At 39.7% G+C, this 21066-nt stretch overlaps 1 protein-coding gene across 1 annotated transcript; it reads left to right on the top strand.

Moving 5' to 3' along the window:
- Positions 1–5857: 5857 nt before the first annotated feature.
- slc2a15b (solute carrier family 2 member 15b) lies at positions 5858–20604 on the top strand. The gene is made up of 12 exons (XM_044029173.1): positions 5858–5953; positions 7259–7357; positions 10853–11013; positions 11097–11221; positions 11392–11537; positions 11820–11952; positions 12572–12759; positions 14748–14858; positions 16022–16123; positions 16770–16845; positions 18191–18318; positions 19366–20604. Exons 1-12 carry the CDS (start codon positions 5909–5911, stop codon positions 19603–19605), a joined length of 1554 nt encoding a protein of 517 aa, XP_043885108.1. The 5' UTR covers positions 5858–5908; the 3' UTR covers positions 19606–20604.
- The last annotated feature ends 462 nt before the right edge of the window (positions 20605–21066 follow it).

Below are 21066 nucleotides of genomic sequence, written 5' to 3'. Positions count from 1 at the left end.
AAGCCTGATTGAACTTTCAAACGAAGCCATAAACTAGTTTATAGAACACTAGTAATGATATAAAAATGAAATAAGTAGCTTTATACATGAGAAAATACAAATGGCACAGATGGTGCCAAAATACTGTACTAAAACCTTGCTTATTTTGTTTTGTTTTACTTGATCAAAGTCATTCTTCGCAGATATGATGTTCACATATTGTGTACTATGATTGGATGGACGTTAAGAGCTGCAGCTGCATCATTCCAAAGAGATGCTGATCCTCAAAGTGCTTTTTTCTTTTGAAATCTGTTAATTTCCGTTGGGTGCCATCTTCATTTACTCTTCACCAGTAACACATGTACTGATATTTACACATCTTAACAAATCTCACAAGTGTTCCCTTTGACTATGACGCCCAAAGTATTCAAATAGACCTTGTGGTTTTATGATTTTCAAGCAGAGAACTACAAAATCCTGATACAAAAATGAGTGTGTGTTCATTCATGACATTGTTCTTCAGCCCAACACCAGCATCCACCAGTGGGCTCTGACAGGAGGGTTTAAGAGATTTGCTCATCACTCGTGAGTTGTCTGACTGAACTAGAGTTTCTGAAACACCCAGACCAGCCTGTCAAACATCCATGCCACTTCCTCAAAGTCACTTAAAGGACCTTTCTTACAGTTCTGTTAAAGTTAGTTTTTATTAATCCCCGTAGGGAAAGTATTCCTCTGCATTTTGACCCATCCTAGAATTAGGAGCAGTGGGCTGCCACAGTAACACCCAGGGAGCATTGGGTACCTTGCTCAGGGGTACCCCAGCTCTTTTTGGCCGGGTGGGGATTTGAACCGGCGACCCTCCAGTTACAAGTCAAGTTCCCTTTCCACTTGGCCACGGCTGACTCTCAGTCTTAAGGATCATATGACGATTCAGAAAGAATTGTCATATGCAAAAACGTGTTATCTCTGCAATGAAATGATTCCTCCGTGCCACCATACCTGATCACATGCTGAACAAGAAAAGGGAAGAAAATGCAAAAGACACCATCCTGACCGTGTCTACATTCTTAAATGCATTGCGTTGCCAGCATGTCATCGCCTGATAAGTCATTTGTGTTTATGAGCGGTTAATAAAGTGGCTGTGAGTGTACATAATACATGAAAGGAATTCTATAATTCTTTTTTTTTATTGAGTACATCTGTCACAGCATCAAATCCTCATCCTTCATCCTGCAACAAATGAATATGGACCTGACATTGATTTTTGCTCTGTCAGGAGATACAGTTTGCTCTCCTCATTCACTGTCAACAAGTCAGATGAAGTGGTGAAGTGGCTTTCCCTGATGGTGTCAACACAGCATTAAAAACGATGTCCTCATAACACTCTCACTCGTTCACGTCTCATCCCAACATTTGCACGTGTAAATGTAACGTTTGCCATGGTTTGATTGAAAGGAATTTCTTTCTTTGTTGATTCTTATGGTTTAATGAAGCTTGTCATTCTGCGTAATATGCAGTTTGTACATCTTTTTTTGTATGAAAGACATTTTCACGTCATGCAAATTGTCTATTGTTAAGCTTAGTAAAACTGTGACATTCTTGACCATGTAGAGTAGCTCGTGTCCACCATCTTATAAGAAATGTAATAAAACCGCACTAATCAATGTTTTATGTTCATAAGTCAGATGACTGTGTGATGTGAAATGTGTCACTTTATTGCAGTGAACTCACAGGGAGTTCATCCGTCCATCATCACTCTGCAGTTCCCAGTGTTCAGCTCTGCAAAGCTTTTTAACATCTTTTTTGCTGATTGTTTTGGTTCTGGTTCCATCTCAAACCTCTCTCTTCTCTTCTAAATGTAATTTCCATCAGCAGAGAGTCTTTTAGGCTCAGATGAACCAACTGCTCACAAAGCACCCAACAATAGGAAAGTGAGCAGGACAATTTGTGAACATGTTGGAGCGTTCCGTAGCAAATGAAGCTGATATTTCCCACAGATGTTACAGATCGTCATCCAGCGCCGCACCACATTACTTTCACCTGTTTTTTCTCCATCATTATTTCTGCGTTGTTTCTTGAGAAATCCACGATTTTGTCAGTTTAATGTTTTTAATCGTGAGGAAGCACAGACTTGACGATCCAGTCACACACAATTTTATGGGGCAGATTCCAGGGATTTGGGATCTCACAGAAATTTGCTCGACTTAATGTGACTTCACAACATCAACAGACTGTCTTTGTCGTCTGTTAATAGGGTTTTGTGTGTGTGGACGTTTTGTTCTGAGAATTCAGTTAGCGTTCTCAACTAAAGTACGCAACATCCGCTTCCCAGTCAACTCGCTCTCATTGGTTATTGTGATGTGTCACATCAGCAATTGCTGTTCATTCACGGGCTGTTTTAACCCCACTAAAGCCGTGTTTCAACTGAGTGTGGTACAGTATGTATTTTTTTGTGAATGGTAATAGGAATAACTGCCCCCCAACCATTCCATTTTTCACTACCCTCCTCTTGGGGTAAGAGTGTAATGATACGGTACATGTGGAACTAGACCCACGACACTGGGGCGGTGGAAAAGCGTCACTCCCTCGCGACCGTGGCTTCTTCAACGCCCGCAGTCTAAAGCTTTGACGTCTCATTGGGACAAACCAAATCAACAACTTATCGACGTGTGCATGCAGCCCACAGGCGTGTTGTTTAAATTCTGTCATCGCAGTCTTATACGCTGATAATGTGTTTGTTATAAAGTGTTTACATCATGTTGTGCTGCCCCCAAGTCAGAAATATGAGTAAAAAAAGATGATTACAAACACTTTTATATACAGTACAACCTACTTTACTTGGTCTCTGTGACTTTCTCAGTGACCTTGATGCTAATCCAAAATAAACACACACTTTAAGTCCTTAAAGTAATTCATTTGGTTATTTTGGTGGTTAGTGAGTGTTATAAACGAAACACAGAAGGGCAAGAACATGCTATACAAGAGTTTTATTCTTCTGTGTGTAAGACAACAAGAAAACTACGACTAACAACATGAAATATAGACTTTAATCTAAAGTATAGTGTTGTATTCAAACTAATAAACAAATTGCTTTGAAAATAAATCAACAACATTCATGGCAAAGTTGAGTCAGGCCTGATCATGTCTGAGGTCACATGATGTTGAGGGGTGTTACAAAAGACTTTATTAGCGTGTAATTGTGCCGTTTAACAAGATACACCGTCTTTGTCTTCAAACGCTTCACCCGGTGTCACCAAAATATTCAGCAGCGTAGCAGCGTTAGTCCACAGTCTGCTGTGGGTGGAGCCTGTGCTCGCAGCATAATTGATTTTTTACACAAAAGCCCCATGATGCCGCAGACATTTCACAGTGATAGAAGTCATATGACACAGAGGCCATTTGACGTGCGTGATAGTCTCAACTTGGGGCTCAGGTTGTGGAAACCGGAAGAAAATGATACACAGACATTATGGTGATTTTCTTAAAATCATTGAGATCCATGCTCATACTCACAATCATGACATGTATTTGGAGTAACACATACAAAACAAACACAAATCCCATCTTCAGAAGCAATAAGAAAAGAGAAGAAAAAGATTACAATGAATCCTAGAAATGTAAAAGCACAAAGGTTGAACAACAAAATGATTCAGCCATGTGTGTCAGTGGTTATTCCAATAAATGAATGATAACACAATCAAAAAGGAACATCGATGTGCCGTTTAAAAAAAACCCCAACCTTAATTGTATGATAAAATAAAAGGAATTCATCTGTTGAACAATAATACTGAAGAAATGAAAACATGTGGAACATTAAACAAGTTTAAACATATCGCTAAAAATAACATTTAATATATTGGTGGACTTGTCTGGGGTGACTTTTTAACTTTAAATTTTTGTTTGTGGTTTGTTTTTTTTCATTTTTGGAAGGAAAAAAAGGAGAGGTAGGGTGAGAAAAGTTCCATACATTATCCTACACCCTTAAAACACTACAAAGAAATGTTTATTGTAACATTTTACTTCTTTTACTGTGTATTTCATTTGGTTATTTTGTCACGTTTGAGTAAATAAACCAAACATGTACAGCAGAGCAGAGTCATGTGTGTCGGACTTCAAGCAGCAGGTTCATAGATAAACTTCTTTCAGTGCAAATATAGATTTATTCTATATATTGTTGTACTCATGCCTTTATGGGGCCCTAAGCTGAATTTGATTTGATTCGTACACACGTGCACTATATGAGCAGCCCCAAAGTAAAAGCAAATAACTTAAGGTAAACACTATTTAGATCTCTAAATTTATCAAAAGATATCTACATTTCTTTAATGTTGGAATGCTTTTTTCTCCACACACTATGGGGGGGCCCCCTGATCACCAGCTGATCAGGGGGCCCAAAGCAGCTGCTTATTTATTCATTTGTTTATTCCTTGGGTTTTTGTCCTACGTGTGTAGAAAAACTTTTTTTTTACCATGAAATCCTAACAGCGTCGCAGTTTCCAAGTCATGTGTGAAGCAGGAGACACTGTGACCAAAGGCCATTTATGTGAATGAATTCACATTATACACCTGTATAGAATGATCTGGGTTTCTCATGGAGAATAAACACAGAGAAGAGAATTATTTTTTTATTTCCACTAAATTTCTTTTTAAAAGTGTGGGACAACAACTACTTAACTCCTCTTCAGTGTATGTCAGTAATATATATATTAAAGTGCAACCACATACAGGCCTTGCATATGTACGAACCCTTAGATGAGCCTTCAAAATAGTTACATTATCACTCCTAGAGCACCAAAATGTGTTCATAAAAAATGAAGTTCATTTATTTTAAATGTCTTAAACCAACATCAGTTAATTCCATATGTATCAAATATTAATTGTTTTAATTTCTTTAAAAATTCATAAGTTTATACCTTCATTTTATGGTCTAAAAAACACAATAAATAAATTATTTTCAATACACTTCATGAGAACTGTTTTTTTTTTGGTTATTTTTGGTTTATAGACAGCTATATGTGAAATATTAGCAGAAACATTTGTTTATATGCATTATTATTATTTTTGCAATGTCATAATTTATAAAATTAAACTTTTTAACCCTTAAATTGGCAAGTTTTTGTCATGGTGCATCAAATAGTGATGTGAGTGATCTGGTGTGTTTAAAGTTTAAACGGTATTGAAAGATTAGGATATAGGGGAAGTTCAGTTCACTCCACCATGTGGTGGAGTCAAATAGAAATGTTTGTTTGTTTTTTAATTATTTGGAACCAATACTATTATTATTACAGAAGAGGATTAGGGTAAACAAAAATGGAAAATGTTATTTCAAGCAAATACAAATGTAAAAACGGTATTTGCAATCAGTTTTACTTTATACAGAGTATTAGGGCCACATCTAAAAAGATTTTTGAAAGAAAGTAAAAAAAAAAGTCAGAATTCATGCTGTTTTATAATATTTTTACTTCTACATGTGGCCCTAATATTCTTCTGTAAACTTTACACTGTCATTCTCATTGTGTCATAGAAAACCTGCACAGGTGATGATGCTGTATGTGATGTGTGTGTTATGATCTTCCACCTCTGCTCCAGCTTGAAGGTTCTCCTGGACCTCACGCAGCCTTTTGACCCTGAGGGTATGACCACCCCGGGAGAGACGCCCCCTGGACACAGTTCATAGTCTATTTACCCATCGCTGTGCATAATGCATGTAAGATTTGGCTCATGTGACCATGGATGACAAGCAGGAGGGAAACGATCCACCAAGTGTGACTTCCAAATTCCACCCATCCCGCATGACACGCCTCCTCTGTGATATAGAGCGTGGCTGTGGACTACAAATGTGGGATGAGTGAGTGGAGAGTTTGTCAAAAAGTTGTGCACATGAGCTGTTCCTTATCGCAGACAAGCAGGAATTATTTTCTTTTTTTAAATGGCGGAGGAGCTGTTAGTGGAAGGTGATGCAAAGGGCAATGGGGTAAGTTTTGTTTTATTTTTTATTGAAAAATGTGAAATGTGTTCTCTTCGTTTCCTTTTAGTCACCAAAGGTTTGAATTGGTTATTATCAGAAATGTAGTTGTTTTGCCAGGATTTACCTCACAAAACGAGAAGATAAAGCTTCTAAAAAACAGTTGACCAAAGTGCTGCAGTCTCACATGTTCTATGTGCTGCCGTCCGACAGATAATACGTTTAAACTGATGATGACTGGGCAGCATTGTCTGCTACAGTATGAGCTACTTCTACCCCCCCGTGTAATTATCTAACTCTTTCCATCAGGGTGAAATTAGGTTTCTTTAAGGCATCTGTGCTGTCATTGTTCAGAGGGTTCCTGCTCACTGTCTTTATATTAACAACATCCTCCATGTTCACATGAGTGTGTTTCTTTTGACCCAGAATATTAGTGTACAAACACGTGTGTGTGTGTGTGGGGGTGAGGTGAGGACATCCATCTACCTTTGTCTACCTTGGGGAGGGGTGTGATCCAATGGGCCCTGTGTGTGTTGGAATTTAGGATGGCAGCCATGAGAGTAGCTTCAGGCCGTTCCTGGTGAAAATACACAGAGTGTGGCTCATGTGATTTAGGGAAAAGGGGGTTAACGGACGCGTGATGAATTCTAACATTTGTAGGCCACCCCTGTGCCGCGTAGAAACTTTAGTCTGAAGCTAACTTTTCTCAAGATGCCGCACATGATTTGTTAGGGACCTAAAAAGTGACATTATATTTGGACATAGGGTTGGAGGAAAAACTGGAAAAACAGTTTAAGCAGGCTGCATTTTCAATTCAAAAGTTCAAGCCCCTTCCTCCAAAGCTCCGCCTCCAGAGCGCAGGAGAGCGGATACTTGTTCAACACCGATGATGAAAAACAACAAATTCTCTCAAAAGATCACAAAGATGTTCACTCTGGTCTTCGGGCCGTTCACTATGATTGGACGGTGTTTTTACTGACATTTTTCATTTTTGTGCCAAATTTTAAGCCATGCAGTAAAAAAATGATCTCCCACCCCACCTTTAACGTTAATATATACACAAATGTCCATTTGAGTCAAACTGTTGTCAAAGGAATGTCTGCTGACATTTCTGTAAAGCGAGATGACTGCAAACACAAATTATTCACCGGTGTATACACACAATACGCTCCTTCAGTCAGGTCTGATAGTTTTGCCTGACAGAGTCCGAGAAGGACGCCGCACACAAACAATGTGACGTAATTGTTTGTGTTACGCCCCGTAGCTTCAAATGTTTCCCTCACACTGTGTTTTTCTCCTCATCTTTTCCCTCAGCAACTCACAAGGTCACTGCTGGCGGTGGCTTTCCTGTCCTCATTCGGCAGCTCCATGCTCTATGGCTACAATTTGGCGGTGGTCAACTCCCCTGCACAGGTTTGTGTCACTATTACACATCTCATCGTCCCGATAATCAACTCGCTGTCATCATCATCATCAACTCGAGTGAAATAGTTTCTCCATTCTCCAAGTTTGAATGAACAGTGGGGCGAAAATGGGAAAATGGGAAGTTTAAACTGCAATTTAGATGTTAATGGACACAGAGCTTCCCATAAGCACTGCTCTGCCAGCCAAGCAGCCGTCTACTCAATTCAGTCCAGTTAGCTCTATTATTATATTCATTTTATCTGTGGCTGTGGAAGTGCAGCAACACAGAAGAAAGAGAAACTCTTTCTTATAAAAGACAATGGTCACTTCATCAAAACAATACATTCATATGTTACAGTTAAAGTACACGTGTCGCTAATAAGCGATCAATCGTAATTCATTCAGGTTGTCCTGAAATAAGTTTTAAATGTTAATTATTATTTACAGACATGCTGGTTTACGACAGAAACTGAAGAGGAAAAACATTTTTATATATAATAAAGTCGTAATATTAAAAGAGTCATAATTTTATGAGATAAAAGTTGGAATTTTATGAGAATAAGTCTTAATATTGAAGAAGTCGTCATTTTAAGAGAGAACTTTTTTTTACGAGAATAAAGTCAGAATTTGATGAGAATAAAGTCAGAATTTTGCGAGAATAAAGTCGGAATATTATGAGAATAAAGTCAGAATTTTACATGAATAAAGTCAGAATATTACTTTTTTTATCATCATCTATTGTATTATTGTTACGTAGCAACAGAATGCAGACGCTTAGCAGATGCTAAAGATAATCTGGTGCTGATGAGACAAAAGTATTTCTTTATTTGTGAAGCCACAGTCAAAATGTAACTTTGAAATGCTCCGTGTATTTTCATCTTGACACAGGTTGCTGCTGATCCTCTGAGATTTTGTTAGCATAACAATCTTAATCTCATAATATTACAACTTCATTCTTTGAAAGATTACAACTTTGTTCTCATAATATTATGACTTAATTCTTCAGTTTGGCCCTATACGCCATCGTGCTGGCTAAAGCGCTAAATCTAAAATCTAATGCACAACACATTTACAGTCAGGTAAACATGTTGAGGTGTTGGACACTCTCGCAAAGAGATTCTTAATCTCACTGAGTTTCATTTAAGGTTAATTAACGATTTAATGAAGGCAGGAAAATGCATTAAAATGTGCAGCAGTTAAGGCGCCGGCAGCCCACGAAGGTTGGCTACTTTTCCCCCACTGCCACTGCAACTCTCCTTGATCCTTGTAAATCCCAGTTATCATAGTAAGGTCAGACGCTTTGTTCGCAGTCATGTGGAGTCATGTGGCCCCCGTGTATCAGATGTAGAAGCTGCTGCGTGTCTCACCGTGTCATTGATGTTCTGTCGTTTTTACCAATGATGTGCTATGTTCCCTTCCTCCCATGTTGGATTTGTTGCAGTGGCAGTGACTAAGCTCTGCACTCATTCCTGTTTGGCCATGCATGGCTGGAGCATGGGAGCTCTGGTGCCACGTATTACGCTGGTTATTAGGAGATAGCTGCATCTGCTGCAGCTGGTCGAAGCTCGATAGATGAATAGACGAGCCGTGGAAAGATTAGTGTCTCTCGTTTAAAGCTATTAGCTGATGAGTAAAATGATTATCGGATTGGACTGGGAGCTGAAATGTGGATGTTTTGAGGATGGTAATAGGTCACGTATAAGCATTTACTAGTGTTTGCAGATGTGTTGATTTTGTGTGTCACCCTTGACATTTAACATTTCGACCCTTTAGCACCGAGCGTATGGCAGACAACACGTTTGCACACAAAATTCCAACGGTTTCTGAAAGCTGAGAAGTTGCTCGTCAGTGTGGTTATTACGGTAATTTCACTCGCAGTAAATCAGCATCAAGACAACACAAAATCTTGTGCTTGTGTACAACTACAGTGTTGTTTTGTTTTCCATCATTTTGAATTGTTAAAACAGTATTTTAACAAGCAGTAAATTGTAAATAACTGCCAGATATTGAAAGTTATTTTCAAAAAGGGGCAAAAGCACTTACAGGATCATATTTGACAAACGTTCTTCAATGTTGATTAAAAAACTGATACAACTAAGAAAAAAAAGCCAAAAATACAAATACATTCTGAAGTGGTTGATATTTGTGCACAGTCACAGATGTTGACGACAAAAAAAAGCATCTGTCGTTCCATGAATGTCTAGTTTGAGACATGTGAAAGGTTGAAGTGGGAGGAGTCAGGACCATCGAATGTGAATTTCCCATAAATGTGATGTTATGAAAACTTACTGTCATGTGTTTCACCATGTAAAGAACTGCATTGATTTGTCATGTTCCCACATGGAAAAATGGACAAATCCTGCAAATGATCCACCAGCCTGACTGATTTTCTCTCAACATCATTAAAACACTTATATCTGGTACTAGAATCTCTAAACCTTAACACATAAACAGCTGAACATCAAAAAATAGCACATCATCACATGAGGAAGGTGTGACCAACATTAAGTGTCTCCACGGCTAATGAACAATGAGTGAAACAGAAAATTGATTTATTAATTCATTATTACTGTTTACTATTATAATGTGAGAGGATCAGTTATGCCTCATCCACTTAATAAGATTGATATTCCTGCCAATACTGCGCTGCTGCATATTGGATCTGTGTTTCCCTCAGTCCAGCAGCACACTTTGATCCTTTCATAATTGTGTGTTGCATCAGCACCAAACTCTCCAAGATAACACTTTTCATATATCATGGAGCAATGTGTACATGCAGCTCATTAAGGAATTGATGAATTAAAACTTTGCTCTTCTTTTTCCATCATTCATCTGTCAGAATCAGTCATTCCTTTAGATTATCTTTTTCGGGGTTTTTTTTTTTAAAGAAAGAAAACAAATGAATTAGATTCACTTCACTGGCGTCTTCACTGTCAGATAAACCTGAATGAAATCTGATGCCGGCCCGGCTACTGTTGTTGACTCTCTTTGATTTGAGCCAATATATGGCCTCTTTCTTTCTCAGCAAATCAGTTTGACTTCCGCAGTGGACTCTAATTGAACTTCATCCATCCATCCATTTTGTACCGCTTCATACTCCCCATGAGGGTCGCGGGGGGCGCTGTGCCAATCTCAGCTGACATAGAGCGATATGTGGGGTCACACCCTGGACATGTAGAGAGACAAACAACCGTTCACTCTCACACCTATGGTCAATTAAGAGTGTCCAATTCACCTAATCCCCAAATCTGCACGTCTTGGGAGGAGAACCCGGAGAAAACACACACACACACACACACAATGCAAGTGCTAACCACTACACCAACCGTGTGGCCCCTGATTGAAGTTCATGTCTATTAAAAATATATAAATAAATAAACAACATGAATAAGATGCATGACAATGACTCTGCACCGCTTTCCCCACTGCAGTTTAATTTCTCTGTGTAATATACTTGGACAATCTTTAAAATGCATTTAAATCCTTTATTGTGTCTTCCAACAGTACATCAAAGCATTCTACAATGAGTCGATTACAGAATCCTACCACTGGACTCCAGATGAGAAGTTCATCACCATCCTGTACTCCCTCACTGTGTCGGTGTTTGCCATCGGCGGCATGGTGGGGGCTCTGCTGGTGGCCAAACTAGTCACCAGATATGGAAGGTCAGTGTGTGTCTGTGTTTGTCAATGTCGTCGCCCTGTGTCTCTGCAAGAAAGTTGAGTAAAAGCTGAGTGTGTCCAAACAGGAGGGGGACAGTGGTGAGGTCCAGCATGCTGGTGTTTATAGGCGGAGCTCTGATGGCCTTCAGCAGAGGGTGCGGGTCACCTGCCATGGTCATCATTGGCCGCTTCATCACAGGAGTACACTCAGGTAGGTCAAGTGTGTCACGCTCGTCCTCAAACCAATTAAACCATAAATCAGTGTTGATAGTATGATAATATGTCAACAATCTCTTTAGTGTGTTACCATTAGAAAACATTGATAATAATTACAAGTAAAACATAATAATAAACATTGTTATCGCATGTGTCTTTCAACAGGTATTTCGCTCAGCGTGGTGCCAATGTACCTCGGTGAGATTGCGCCAAAGACACTACGAGGTTTCCTGGGCCTCATTCCCAGCATCCACATTTGTCTCGGGGTCTTCATTGCTCAGGTCCTGGGGCTCCATGAACTGCTGGGAAAGGTACTTTGACCTGTGGCAGTTATTTTTAGCTCAAAGGACTTTAAACTCTGATGCGTTCTATCTCAGCTTGAATCTCCTCACAGAAGTGAGCTTCACATTCTGTATGTTATTGAACTTGATCAGGTGATGCTCTTGACATCCAACCACCTATAATACATCTGATCAAGGAAGGACTTCTTTGCTGCCATGACGTTAACATATTTTACTCAGACCCTGAACCTCTCACGGCACAGTTCAAGCAGCTGATGGTGTAGTAAGGTGTCTTGTCTTCTCTCCATACAGGAAGAGAATTGGCCTCTGCTTCTGTCCCTCGTGGTGTTCCCTGCCACTGTCCAGGTGATGCTGTTGCCATGGTTCCCAGAGAGTCCACGCTACCTGTTGATAGACAAGGGAAATGTGCACGCCGCCATCGCAGGTCAGAGAGTGGATCCTACTTCTTTCTCTCTCTCTCTGATTACATGGAGTAAAGAATGTGTCACGATGCTTTTTTCTCCTGTTCCACTTAAGATCTAATATGCGACATTCTTCATCACGACATATTGAGAAAACAAATAACTGCCTGAAAGTGACGTCACACTCCTGTGTGTTGCCATCAGGGTTTCTGTTTTGGGAGCTGATCCGACCATTGCCTTTGATTCCCACAGGGAACACTAAACCCTTTAAATAAATATGCTGCATTCAATTGTTTCGTTTACGATGTTTAGGAGATGGAATCGTTTGAACACTCCCTACGTCAACAAAGCCATAGACACAGAGAGTAATGAGACGCTCGGTCGTGGCAGAAAGTAGGTCGAAGCGTCATCCCATAGCTAAATTGGACTTCCAGAGAAAGTTTATTTTATCGTTGGTTTTAGACGATCATGGAGAACTCTACAAGAGACAATATTGGTCAAAGCTTGCCTCTTTTTGCCCCTGGACATGTAAATACTGCAAATGTTACATGCCTTACATGTTGGACCTTGAAGTTCCATGTTGTTGTTACCTTTATATCTTCATCATCACCTCTGAAAAGCACTTGTTTTTATTTTCCTCAGCCCTAAAGTGGTACCGCACTAAAGGAAACATCCAGGCGCAAATCGAGGAGATGCAGGAGGAGCAGCGCTCTTTGTCCTCCGTCCAGAGCGTCTCTGTCTGGGGCCTGATCAGGGACCGCTGCGTCCGCTGGCAGGTCATCAGCATTATTGTGGTCAACGTCGGCATGCAGCTGTCCGGCATCGATGCGGTATGTGGAAGAAAACATTTTTGGGCCTGTTGTCTTTTGTGTTGTGGCGTGTGTTACCTCTTCAGGGCCAGCTGTCCACAGAGAGACCAAAACCCGGTCCTGATGAGGTGGAACCTAATTTTTAATGATGATTATGGTGAAATTTTGGTGAATAACATTTTGTTGACGCTGTCCAAATGAATGGCAGCGCAGTGTCCGAAGAAGAATAGCTCCACAAACTTGTGTGTGTGTGCAGTTATTATAAGAGAGTGAGAGTTCCCAGAGTCCCCAGCTGTGTATGCATTTGCATCTCTTCCTGTTCATACATTACAATCCCACATGCAGTCACTGAGCGACTAAGCAGGGAGCAACAGGACCACGCCTCATTATCTCCTGGTGCTCACTCTCTCTCTCAGTGTTTCCTCCACATAAGGAGGGCCATCCACACTCCCTCAAACACAAAGTCAAACACATCTTTGTACTCATTGCTCCATGTGGATGGAAGCTCTAGGCATGCTGGCTCACATGCTAGCTTCATTTCCCAGCAGGGTTACACCCTGCCGAGTACCACGGCCGCAGATGTTCCACACAGAAACACTGGAAGGCTTCATGCAGAAGAACCAGAAAAATCTGTGTGTAATAGAGCGGTGTTTCCCAAACTTTCTGAAGACGTCGCGACCCGAGTCGCTGTATTGATCGTGACAGAGAGCAGATTATGTGCAACATTTCTGACTATTTCTACACTGACTATTCCCTTGAATAGAAAACCCATCAATTTCCAAGAGATGTATGTCATTTTATGCAAGTTTGATTGAATAATTCTTCAGCAAATCAGCAAATTGATTTAGCGCCAGCAGCTAGACTGCCATATCGGACCTAACTTAACATTTACAGGGGCACTCATTGAAATTTGGAGGATTGGTCGATAATTGGAGGATACAGAAATCTAAAATGTATTATTTTTATGTAGAAAATCAAGGTCCATGAAGATGCCATACATGGTTCCTTCCCCTTGAAAAGAGTATATATTAGAATATAGAAGTAAAACACAAGTAAAGCTAAAGGAACACTATTTAACAACAGTTGTTCCCAATCCTGGTCCTTGGGGACCCCTGTCCTGCACGTTTTAGATGTCACCTGACCATAATTAGCTTCTGAGATATACATAACCACGGATGTAGGAGAAGCCTGAGCAGTATGACCGTTCTTTTTGCCTTTTGGAAATGCTTTAGAGCTGTTTTGGATGTCTGCGTAAGTTACCAAATAGTTTTACTGGTGGCTAAACTCAAGAGTTGAGCTGTGTTGCTGTGGAGAGGAGCATCTTTCTGCTCTGTTTATCCTACTGCCACCATGGATGGATGGAAGCAGATAAGTTGGCTTAAACAGGAGCAGAATGCCTTTAAGGTGCCTCCCTCTGACTGTGTATTGGGAATATAATGATTAAATATGCATACGTGATGAGATTAGCAGGAACTAATGCATCCATGTACTGCATACACGCAATGCAATAATCCAATTAGTATGAATTCGTACTCTCAAGAAAAAGTCATAATCTCCACAGCTGATGATGTTTTCCAATTGTTCTTCTAAGTTTCCAGTTTAAAGACAGACCAGTGTGTATGTAACACACACACACACACACACACACACGGTCACTAAATCAACAAGACAACATTTAACCACGCCGATCACGATCTCGTCCACACCTCATCAATGATGGATGTTGCATCAGCAAAGTGTGATTAATGAGCGTACGCAAATTAATTTCAAGGGGAGAAGTTGTCAGGAGTTCATACTGATGGAGCGCTCCGTCTCAAATGCATGAATGATGGTCGGCCTGATGATGATGATCACTCATGATCATCATCATGTGTGCGACTTTTTTAGCTGCTTAAGAAAAGAAGAAGAAGAAGAAAGACAAAGCATCTGTGTATTTGTGCGTGTGTGTGTGTGTGTGTGTGTGTGAGGCATTCACGTCACATTAATGAAATGATCATTGTCAATTTCAGATCTGGTACTACACAAATGAGATATTTAAAAACGCCGGGATCCCAGAGCCTCACATTCAGTACACAACAGTGGGAACTGGTGCCATCGAGGTCATCTCTGGAGTTCTGGGGGTGAGTTCATGATATTATATTACTCCACTTCAAACAGACTAAAAAACACACACTTGTGTTTCACGCTGTGCTTGAAAAGGAAAAAAAAAATACTCTTTTTTATATATTGTAATAAAGGATTCTTTAAACTTATATGGGTAAAGATTCCTTTGGCCAAGTTTCCAAAAGGTGCTGGCTGATTTTTATATCACTGTGAATTTAATATTTTTTTGAGTTTAAGAGAGAAAACGGTGAACACAATTTGATAACAGTGTCAGAGGCGCTTTTTTAAAACAGATGATCATAAATAATCACTTATTTTTCTGTTAATTTTGCGTCACAATAAGTGGTTTCTGTTGTGTTGTATTTGTATTCAGGCTCATGAAGGGAGGGGTGTTTTCAATGACAGCAGTTTATTAATCAGGGGTTCAGACGTGTCCTTGAAATCCTTGAAAGTTTGTGAATTTGGAGAAAAAAAAGCATAGACATGGGTCATTGAAAGTGTTTTTGTGAAGAAAGAAGTTAAGTTGATATTTACTTAAATGAGTTAGTCGCTCTTGTTTGTTACGACGCCACCTACTGTTTCATGTCCTGCATTGCTTGATGTACGAAGACTTTACGCAGAACAAGTGGTTGTGATGTTATTACCAGCAGTGTTGTGGTGGACACTGTCCAATGCCTGTCTCCACTGTTGACGTGAGATTCCACATAGGAACAACGAGCGAGTAACGTTAACCAGAGAGAGAGAGAGAGAGAGAGAGAGAGAGACAATTATGTGATTATGTCTGGAAAATGCAAATTCCAAGGACAAGCACTTGTTTTACAAGTTGCCGTCCCATCTTAAGCTGTGTCAGCAAATTCAGTCTTTGAATTTGAGGAAATCGATTCTGGAAAGTCATTGAAAAGTCCTTGAATTTGATGTCAAGCAATGTGTGGGAACCTGGATTAACGTCTTGGTATCTGGCACTGGTCCCTACATCAATAAACACTGAATAAAAAAATAAAGATTATACTAATCTAACTTCAAAAAGATCTTAATACTCGATATTTTTCTTTGTTTGACTTTGTGAAATTATCGGGGACATTCATTAACATCATTATAATGAGGCTTACAAGATCACAACAGATACTAATGTGTATGCTGAGAGGATTAAAAAAGAACTCACGACTCTTTGTCCTTTCAGTGTTTCATGATCGATCGTCTGGGCAGGAAACCTCTGATGATTGGCGGCTTCCTCTTCATGGGTATCTGCTGTGCAGGGATCACTGTGTCTGTCCTCTTCCAGGTACAGTGTCGTCCTATATGTCCAAAAATATGACCTTCATTTGCATACAGTTCAATGCTTTTTAAGGGAATAATAGTAATGCACAGCATTGGTTTCTCTCTCAGTCCGTGTTTCAGTTCATTTTCAGTGACATTTTTTACATCGTCTTTAAAGATTAGTTTCCCTGAATCAGAGATGTTTGAAAGTTAGTTAAATGTCTTATTTTCATTGCTGGCTTTCACCTCTTGACACTTGAAGTGAGAGCATTACACTGTGTTCAAGAACATACCCACATATTTAAAGTGTAAAACTCGGTTGTGTGTTATTGTTATCAGTTTTTAATTTAACATTTTTCCTTAATCTCTGATGACATATCATGGACATTTTATGACTTATGAAATAATACATTTCTTACATATAGCCCCTTAAAAGCAATTATGCACCTATACAAACACACTTATGGGTCGTCTGTAAAGCCATTTCTGCCAAATAAACCCTCCTCAATGTTACACACTGGGCCTTTAAGGATATGGATGTAAGAGTAGAATATTTACTGTATGTGTAATTAGCCCCACGTGCCGTTAATTAATTAATCACTCACGTTACGTATGTATCCATAATGATAAAATGAACATTAATGATTAACCGTGTTGTTCTCTTCTCACAGACGGAGCTGGCGTTCATGCGCTACATCAGTGTGGGCTGCGTTGTTGGAATAATCGCCGGCTTCTGCATAGGCCCAGGTACATGTCTTTGCTCAATCCAACCTCTCAGTAGTAGTAGTGGTAGCAATAGTCGTAGTGTGTTCATTGTTATTTTAGCAACATAAAACACACTGCAAACTATGCATAAAATGCACATTTAAACCGTAAAGAGCAACATGAAGTGCTAATTCAAACTTTTCCACTTCCACATCTCCATGACAGCAACATTCCAGTGTGTGAGGTCACACTGCTCTCTGCTGGATGCCAGCACAATAGCAGGCACCCAAACCTAAAATCCCCCCCCTCCCCCCTCACTGTAAAGAGATATTGTTTTTCATTAGTCTTGTAAATTAGGACATTGGAAATGCCACACTACATCTATTCCCACCGCTGTTTGTACGTGTGTGTAAGTTGAGGAGGAGTGAATTAACCGGCGATAGTTTACAATGTTGGAGCCATGTTGACTGGACCTGTGAGGATGATGAATTAGAACAAATCTAGTTTATATTACATCATCCGTCAAGGCGGCAAAATCCATACTTTGGCACGCGGACAAGTTTCTCTTGCCGCAATTAGACTTTTAATGGCTCATTGTTCATAAGCTAGCCGTGATGAATATGATTTGCCTCGCACGAAACCTTGCATGCACAATGAAGCCCCTCCATACGTAGCGCGGATGTTGACAAATTATGGCCTCGTTATTGGTTTGATGATATTAAACCTTCCGCCACGCAATTATCATGCAGAGATAATGAGGGCATCACTCCAGAGCTCGTCATCACAGCTTTTTACTAATGTATATTTCTCCTTCACAGCTTTCACTTCTAACAATGAAGAATTGTGTGTTTAGGGCTGAGACAAAACCTCATGGATCCTACATAATGTCAAACTAATGAATTGCACTGGTCTGAGCGACTATTGTGCTTCTTGTGGTTCGTGGCGGTGGAGTTTTGCCAGCTTGACAAAACGCCTTCCTCTCTTGTCAATCTTTGATTGCTAAATAATAATGAACACATAATGAAATGCATACGGAGAAAAGGAGCGCGATATAACAGCGCTGGGGCTTGAGGATTGTTTATCATTTCCGTTTGTGTTGTGTTTAGTTTGAATGACTGCCAAAGAATAGTCCTGCGTGGGATTATTGATAAACTAATTGATGAATGAAGACTCTGAAGTTAATTTCACAGCACCCAATAGATTCATGCAACTGTACAGAGTGATTAAATGTGATTTGTATTGCAGCGCCTTGATAGGCTGTCTCGTTAGATCAAACCAATGGAAGAATTGAATGCAGAGTGAACCAGGATCATGTTTTCTTTTGTCACAATGTGTCCTCATAAATAATAAAAGTTGTTGTTTTTTCCCGCCCCTCACCTCTGCGTAGCTGGCGTGCCGTTCCTGATCACGGCCGAGCTGTTTAAACAGTCACACAGACCGGCTGCCTACACCGTGGCTGGATGCCTCAACTGGTTGTCCAACTTCACCATCGGCTTCGTCTTCCCCTTCCTAGAGGTCAGAGCAAACTTCAGTTCTCCTCTTATATTTAGTGACAGTAAAATTAACAAGCAAAACAGTCTTTAGCTTAGTTATCGCTCTGGTTTCCTCCCGCAGTCCAAAAACATGCAGATTTGGGGATTTAGGCGAATTTGTTACAATTTCTTAACAAACTTAACATGTGGTGGCTCCACTTGCAGTGTCATACACAGTGCACACAGGCTTTGTTGTTCAGTCTGAGTAGAGGTGACTCTCCAAACGCCAATAAAATAACCAAATAAAACCACAGCTTTGCTGCCCTTCATTATCCTCAGTGTCAGAGACAAACAGACCCTCAGATCGAGCGTCTGTCCGATGATGTAAACCCACATAAACTCTGGCCATGGATCTTTATAAAATAATAATTTTACAGAGAACACAGATCATGTTTTTTAAAAAGGTAATGCAGAGGTTATACGTCTTAGGGAAATTAAAAGGTGAGCCAGAACCTGGTACAAAGCACTGTTTTGTTATGATGGACTCATCACGTGTAAAGCTGAACATATCCAGAAACCACAGATGCAGCTCAATGGCAAGTATTTGCTGTGTATCAAAAAGAAAGCTCTTGACAGAACACATAATCTCTCTCATTTATTACACGCGGTCTCCTAGAGGAATCCACAAAGAAATGTCTATAAGAAAGCTTTTGTACAAAGTGCAATTAAATTGTTCAAAATGATAATAAATAATAATAGTGTTTTTATGTGAAGCTATAGACAAAAATAAATTTAAACCATAAGGTGTTTGCTATTTAAAAACTGAAATTGACAACTGTTTGGCTCAGGTTTGTCATTATGTCAAATGTGATTACACTCACTTTGATCCTCGTTTAGAAGAGATAGACTTAGAGATTAATATCTTGGCATCGGCCATTTGATAGTAACAGCCTCACTATGGTGACATCAGGACGGTTTATTTTGTTGTCATTTCGCTTCCCTTAGACTTTTCCCTCTTACTTATTGTTACTTTGATCAAGCGTTGGTGTTCTTTTTAATCACCGCTGTGCTGCATCTGCTTCCTCTTTAGCTCGCTACAGGCCCTTACTGTTACCTGATCTTCTGCGTGATCTGCTTGGGAGTGGCCATCTACACCATCTTCATCATTCCCGAGACCAAGAACAAAACCTTTATGGAGATCAGTCAAATGTTCGCCTCCAGGAACAACATACTTGAGGAGGAGTTGACGTCCAACGGTCATTTGAAAATGGCTATGATGAACGGATACGGGACCCTTTCCCAGTATGATGAGAAGTACGAGATAGAGTGAAGGAAAGAAGAGATGGACCAACATGTTAATGATGGTTTCTTCAACCACTGTGTCCCAGGTAAAAGGGGCCACAAGTGGATCTGCTGCTTCAGATGAAATCTTTGTCATTTAAGACTTAGATATTTAAGTTATTCCTGTTTTTAACAGTACATTCCCAGTCAGAGAATCTCCTGCAGTCCTGCATTGTAAACCAACAGTAACACTGTCATCTGTTCCTGGGCAGTCTCAGTTTGAAGAGAAAATCAGCTTTCACTGGTCTTGAACAAAACAGGTTTCCACAAAAAGCACAAGGCAACAAAAAGATACAAAAGTGGTCAAAAGGCAACTAGTAAGCAATCTTAAATAATGTCAGCAGACACAGGAAACACACAGGCTAAATACACAGGTGGAGGGATAACGATGAACAGGTGAAACACATCAGGGCGGGGCAGCTAATCACAGAGGAGGGAAACTTTACAGGAAGCAGACACTGAAACGAGAGGCAATGGTAATTATTTCAAAATAAAACAGGAAACAGCCATTATCCCGCTGTAAACTCCCTCTTCTTCAGCCGGGTCATTTTGCCCTGGATTACTGATAATCGTATTGCAAAAGGAAGGACAACAATATATCATCAAATCCATATTTTAACCCACCCCGAGAATAAAATGTACAGAAACTGATTCTCTTTCTTGTTGTTGCATGTTTACACGGTTCAATCTAAGGTAAATGTTGAATGTTCTTTTCTTGCCTTCTATTCTTTCCGTGAGTTTTGTCTCTCTTTTTTTTTACATAAGAGCGATAAATAATGTGGCTACTGTCGTAGTCTTGACCAAGCACGTGTGCATACATGTTTAAAGCTTGTGATAATTTATCAATATTTCACATCAAATTTGGCTTTACGTTAAGTTTATGCAGGTGTTTTTAAGCGACCCTGTTTTACAAAACCACTTTGTATAATATATGGTGACAATAAGAGGTGTAATGTGAAATTAAGACTATTAAAAAACGTGAAAATCATTTTTTTGGGTTTTGGTTTGTTCTGTTTTTCTGCTGTAATAGGCGATGACCTGCTTGTAATTACACGCCCACACACTTCAGCACCAACAATTACAAAACCGCCACAACAATTTAATGTTTACATTCACTTCTCTGTGGATATGCCAATAACTGGATGTCGTCTCCATAGATGGAGAAGCAGAAAAAGCACCATCATCATTGCCTCTCTCACCAAAAACAACTAATAGTCATTCGTCATCAAACTAATACACAAATGAAGTCATTCCCCTTCATCAATGCAACAGAAAACAATGAAAATAATAATTTAATAACATTTTTATTCCACGTGAACTACAACTGAAGTCTGACACAAAGGCGCCGCTGTCTAATACTTTATAACTGCTTTATACATCGTATCTAATGGCTCTATTAATGATTAATGTGGATAATTATGGTTGATAAATAATATGCAGTCTTAAAAAA

Source organism: Solea senegalensis, linkage group LG6 (genome assembly GCF_019176455.1).
Source record: "Solea senegalensis isolate Sse05_10M linkage group LG6, IFAPA_SoseM_1, whole genome shotgun sequence".
NCBI classification, from domain to species: domain Eukaryota; kingdom Metazoa; phylum Chordata; class Actinopteri; order Pleuronectiformes; family Soleidae; genus Solea; species Solea senegalensis.
The sequence above is the reverse complement of the archived record's forward strand: the minus strand, read 5'-3'. Positions and strand labels throughout refer to the sequence as shown.

What these genes read in the sequence shown, in the direction of transcription:
- slc2a15b (XM_044029173.1), top strand. Translation starts at nt 5,909, where the DNA reads ATGGCGGAGGAGCTGTTAGTGGAAGGTGATGCAAAGGGCAATGGG. An exon ending in CATCACAGGAGTACACTCAG is followed by an intron (nt 11,222 to 11,391) that starts GTAGGTCAAGTG and finishes GTCTTTCAACAG; the next exon opens with GTATTTCGCTCAGCGTGGTG. An exon ending in AGCTGTCCGGCATCGATGCG is followed by an intron (nt 12,760 to 14,747) that starts GTATGTGGAAGA and finishes TGTCAATTTCAG; the next exon opens with ATCTGGTACTACACAAATGA.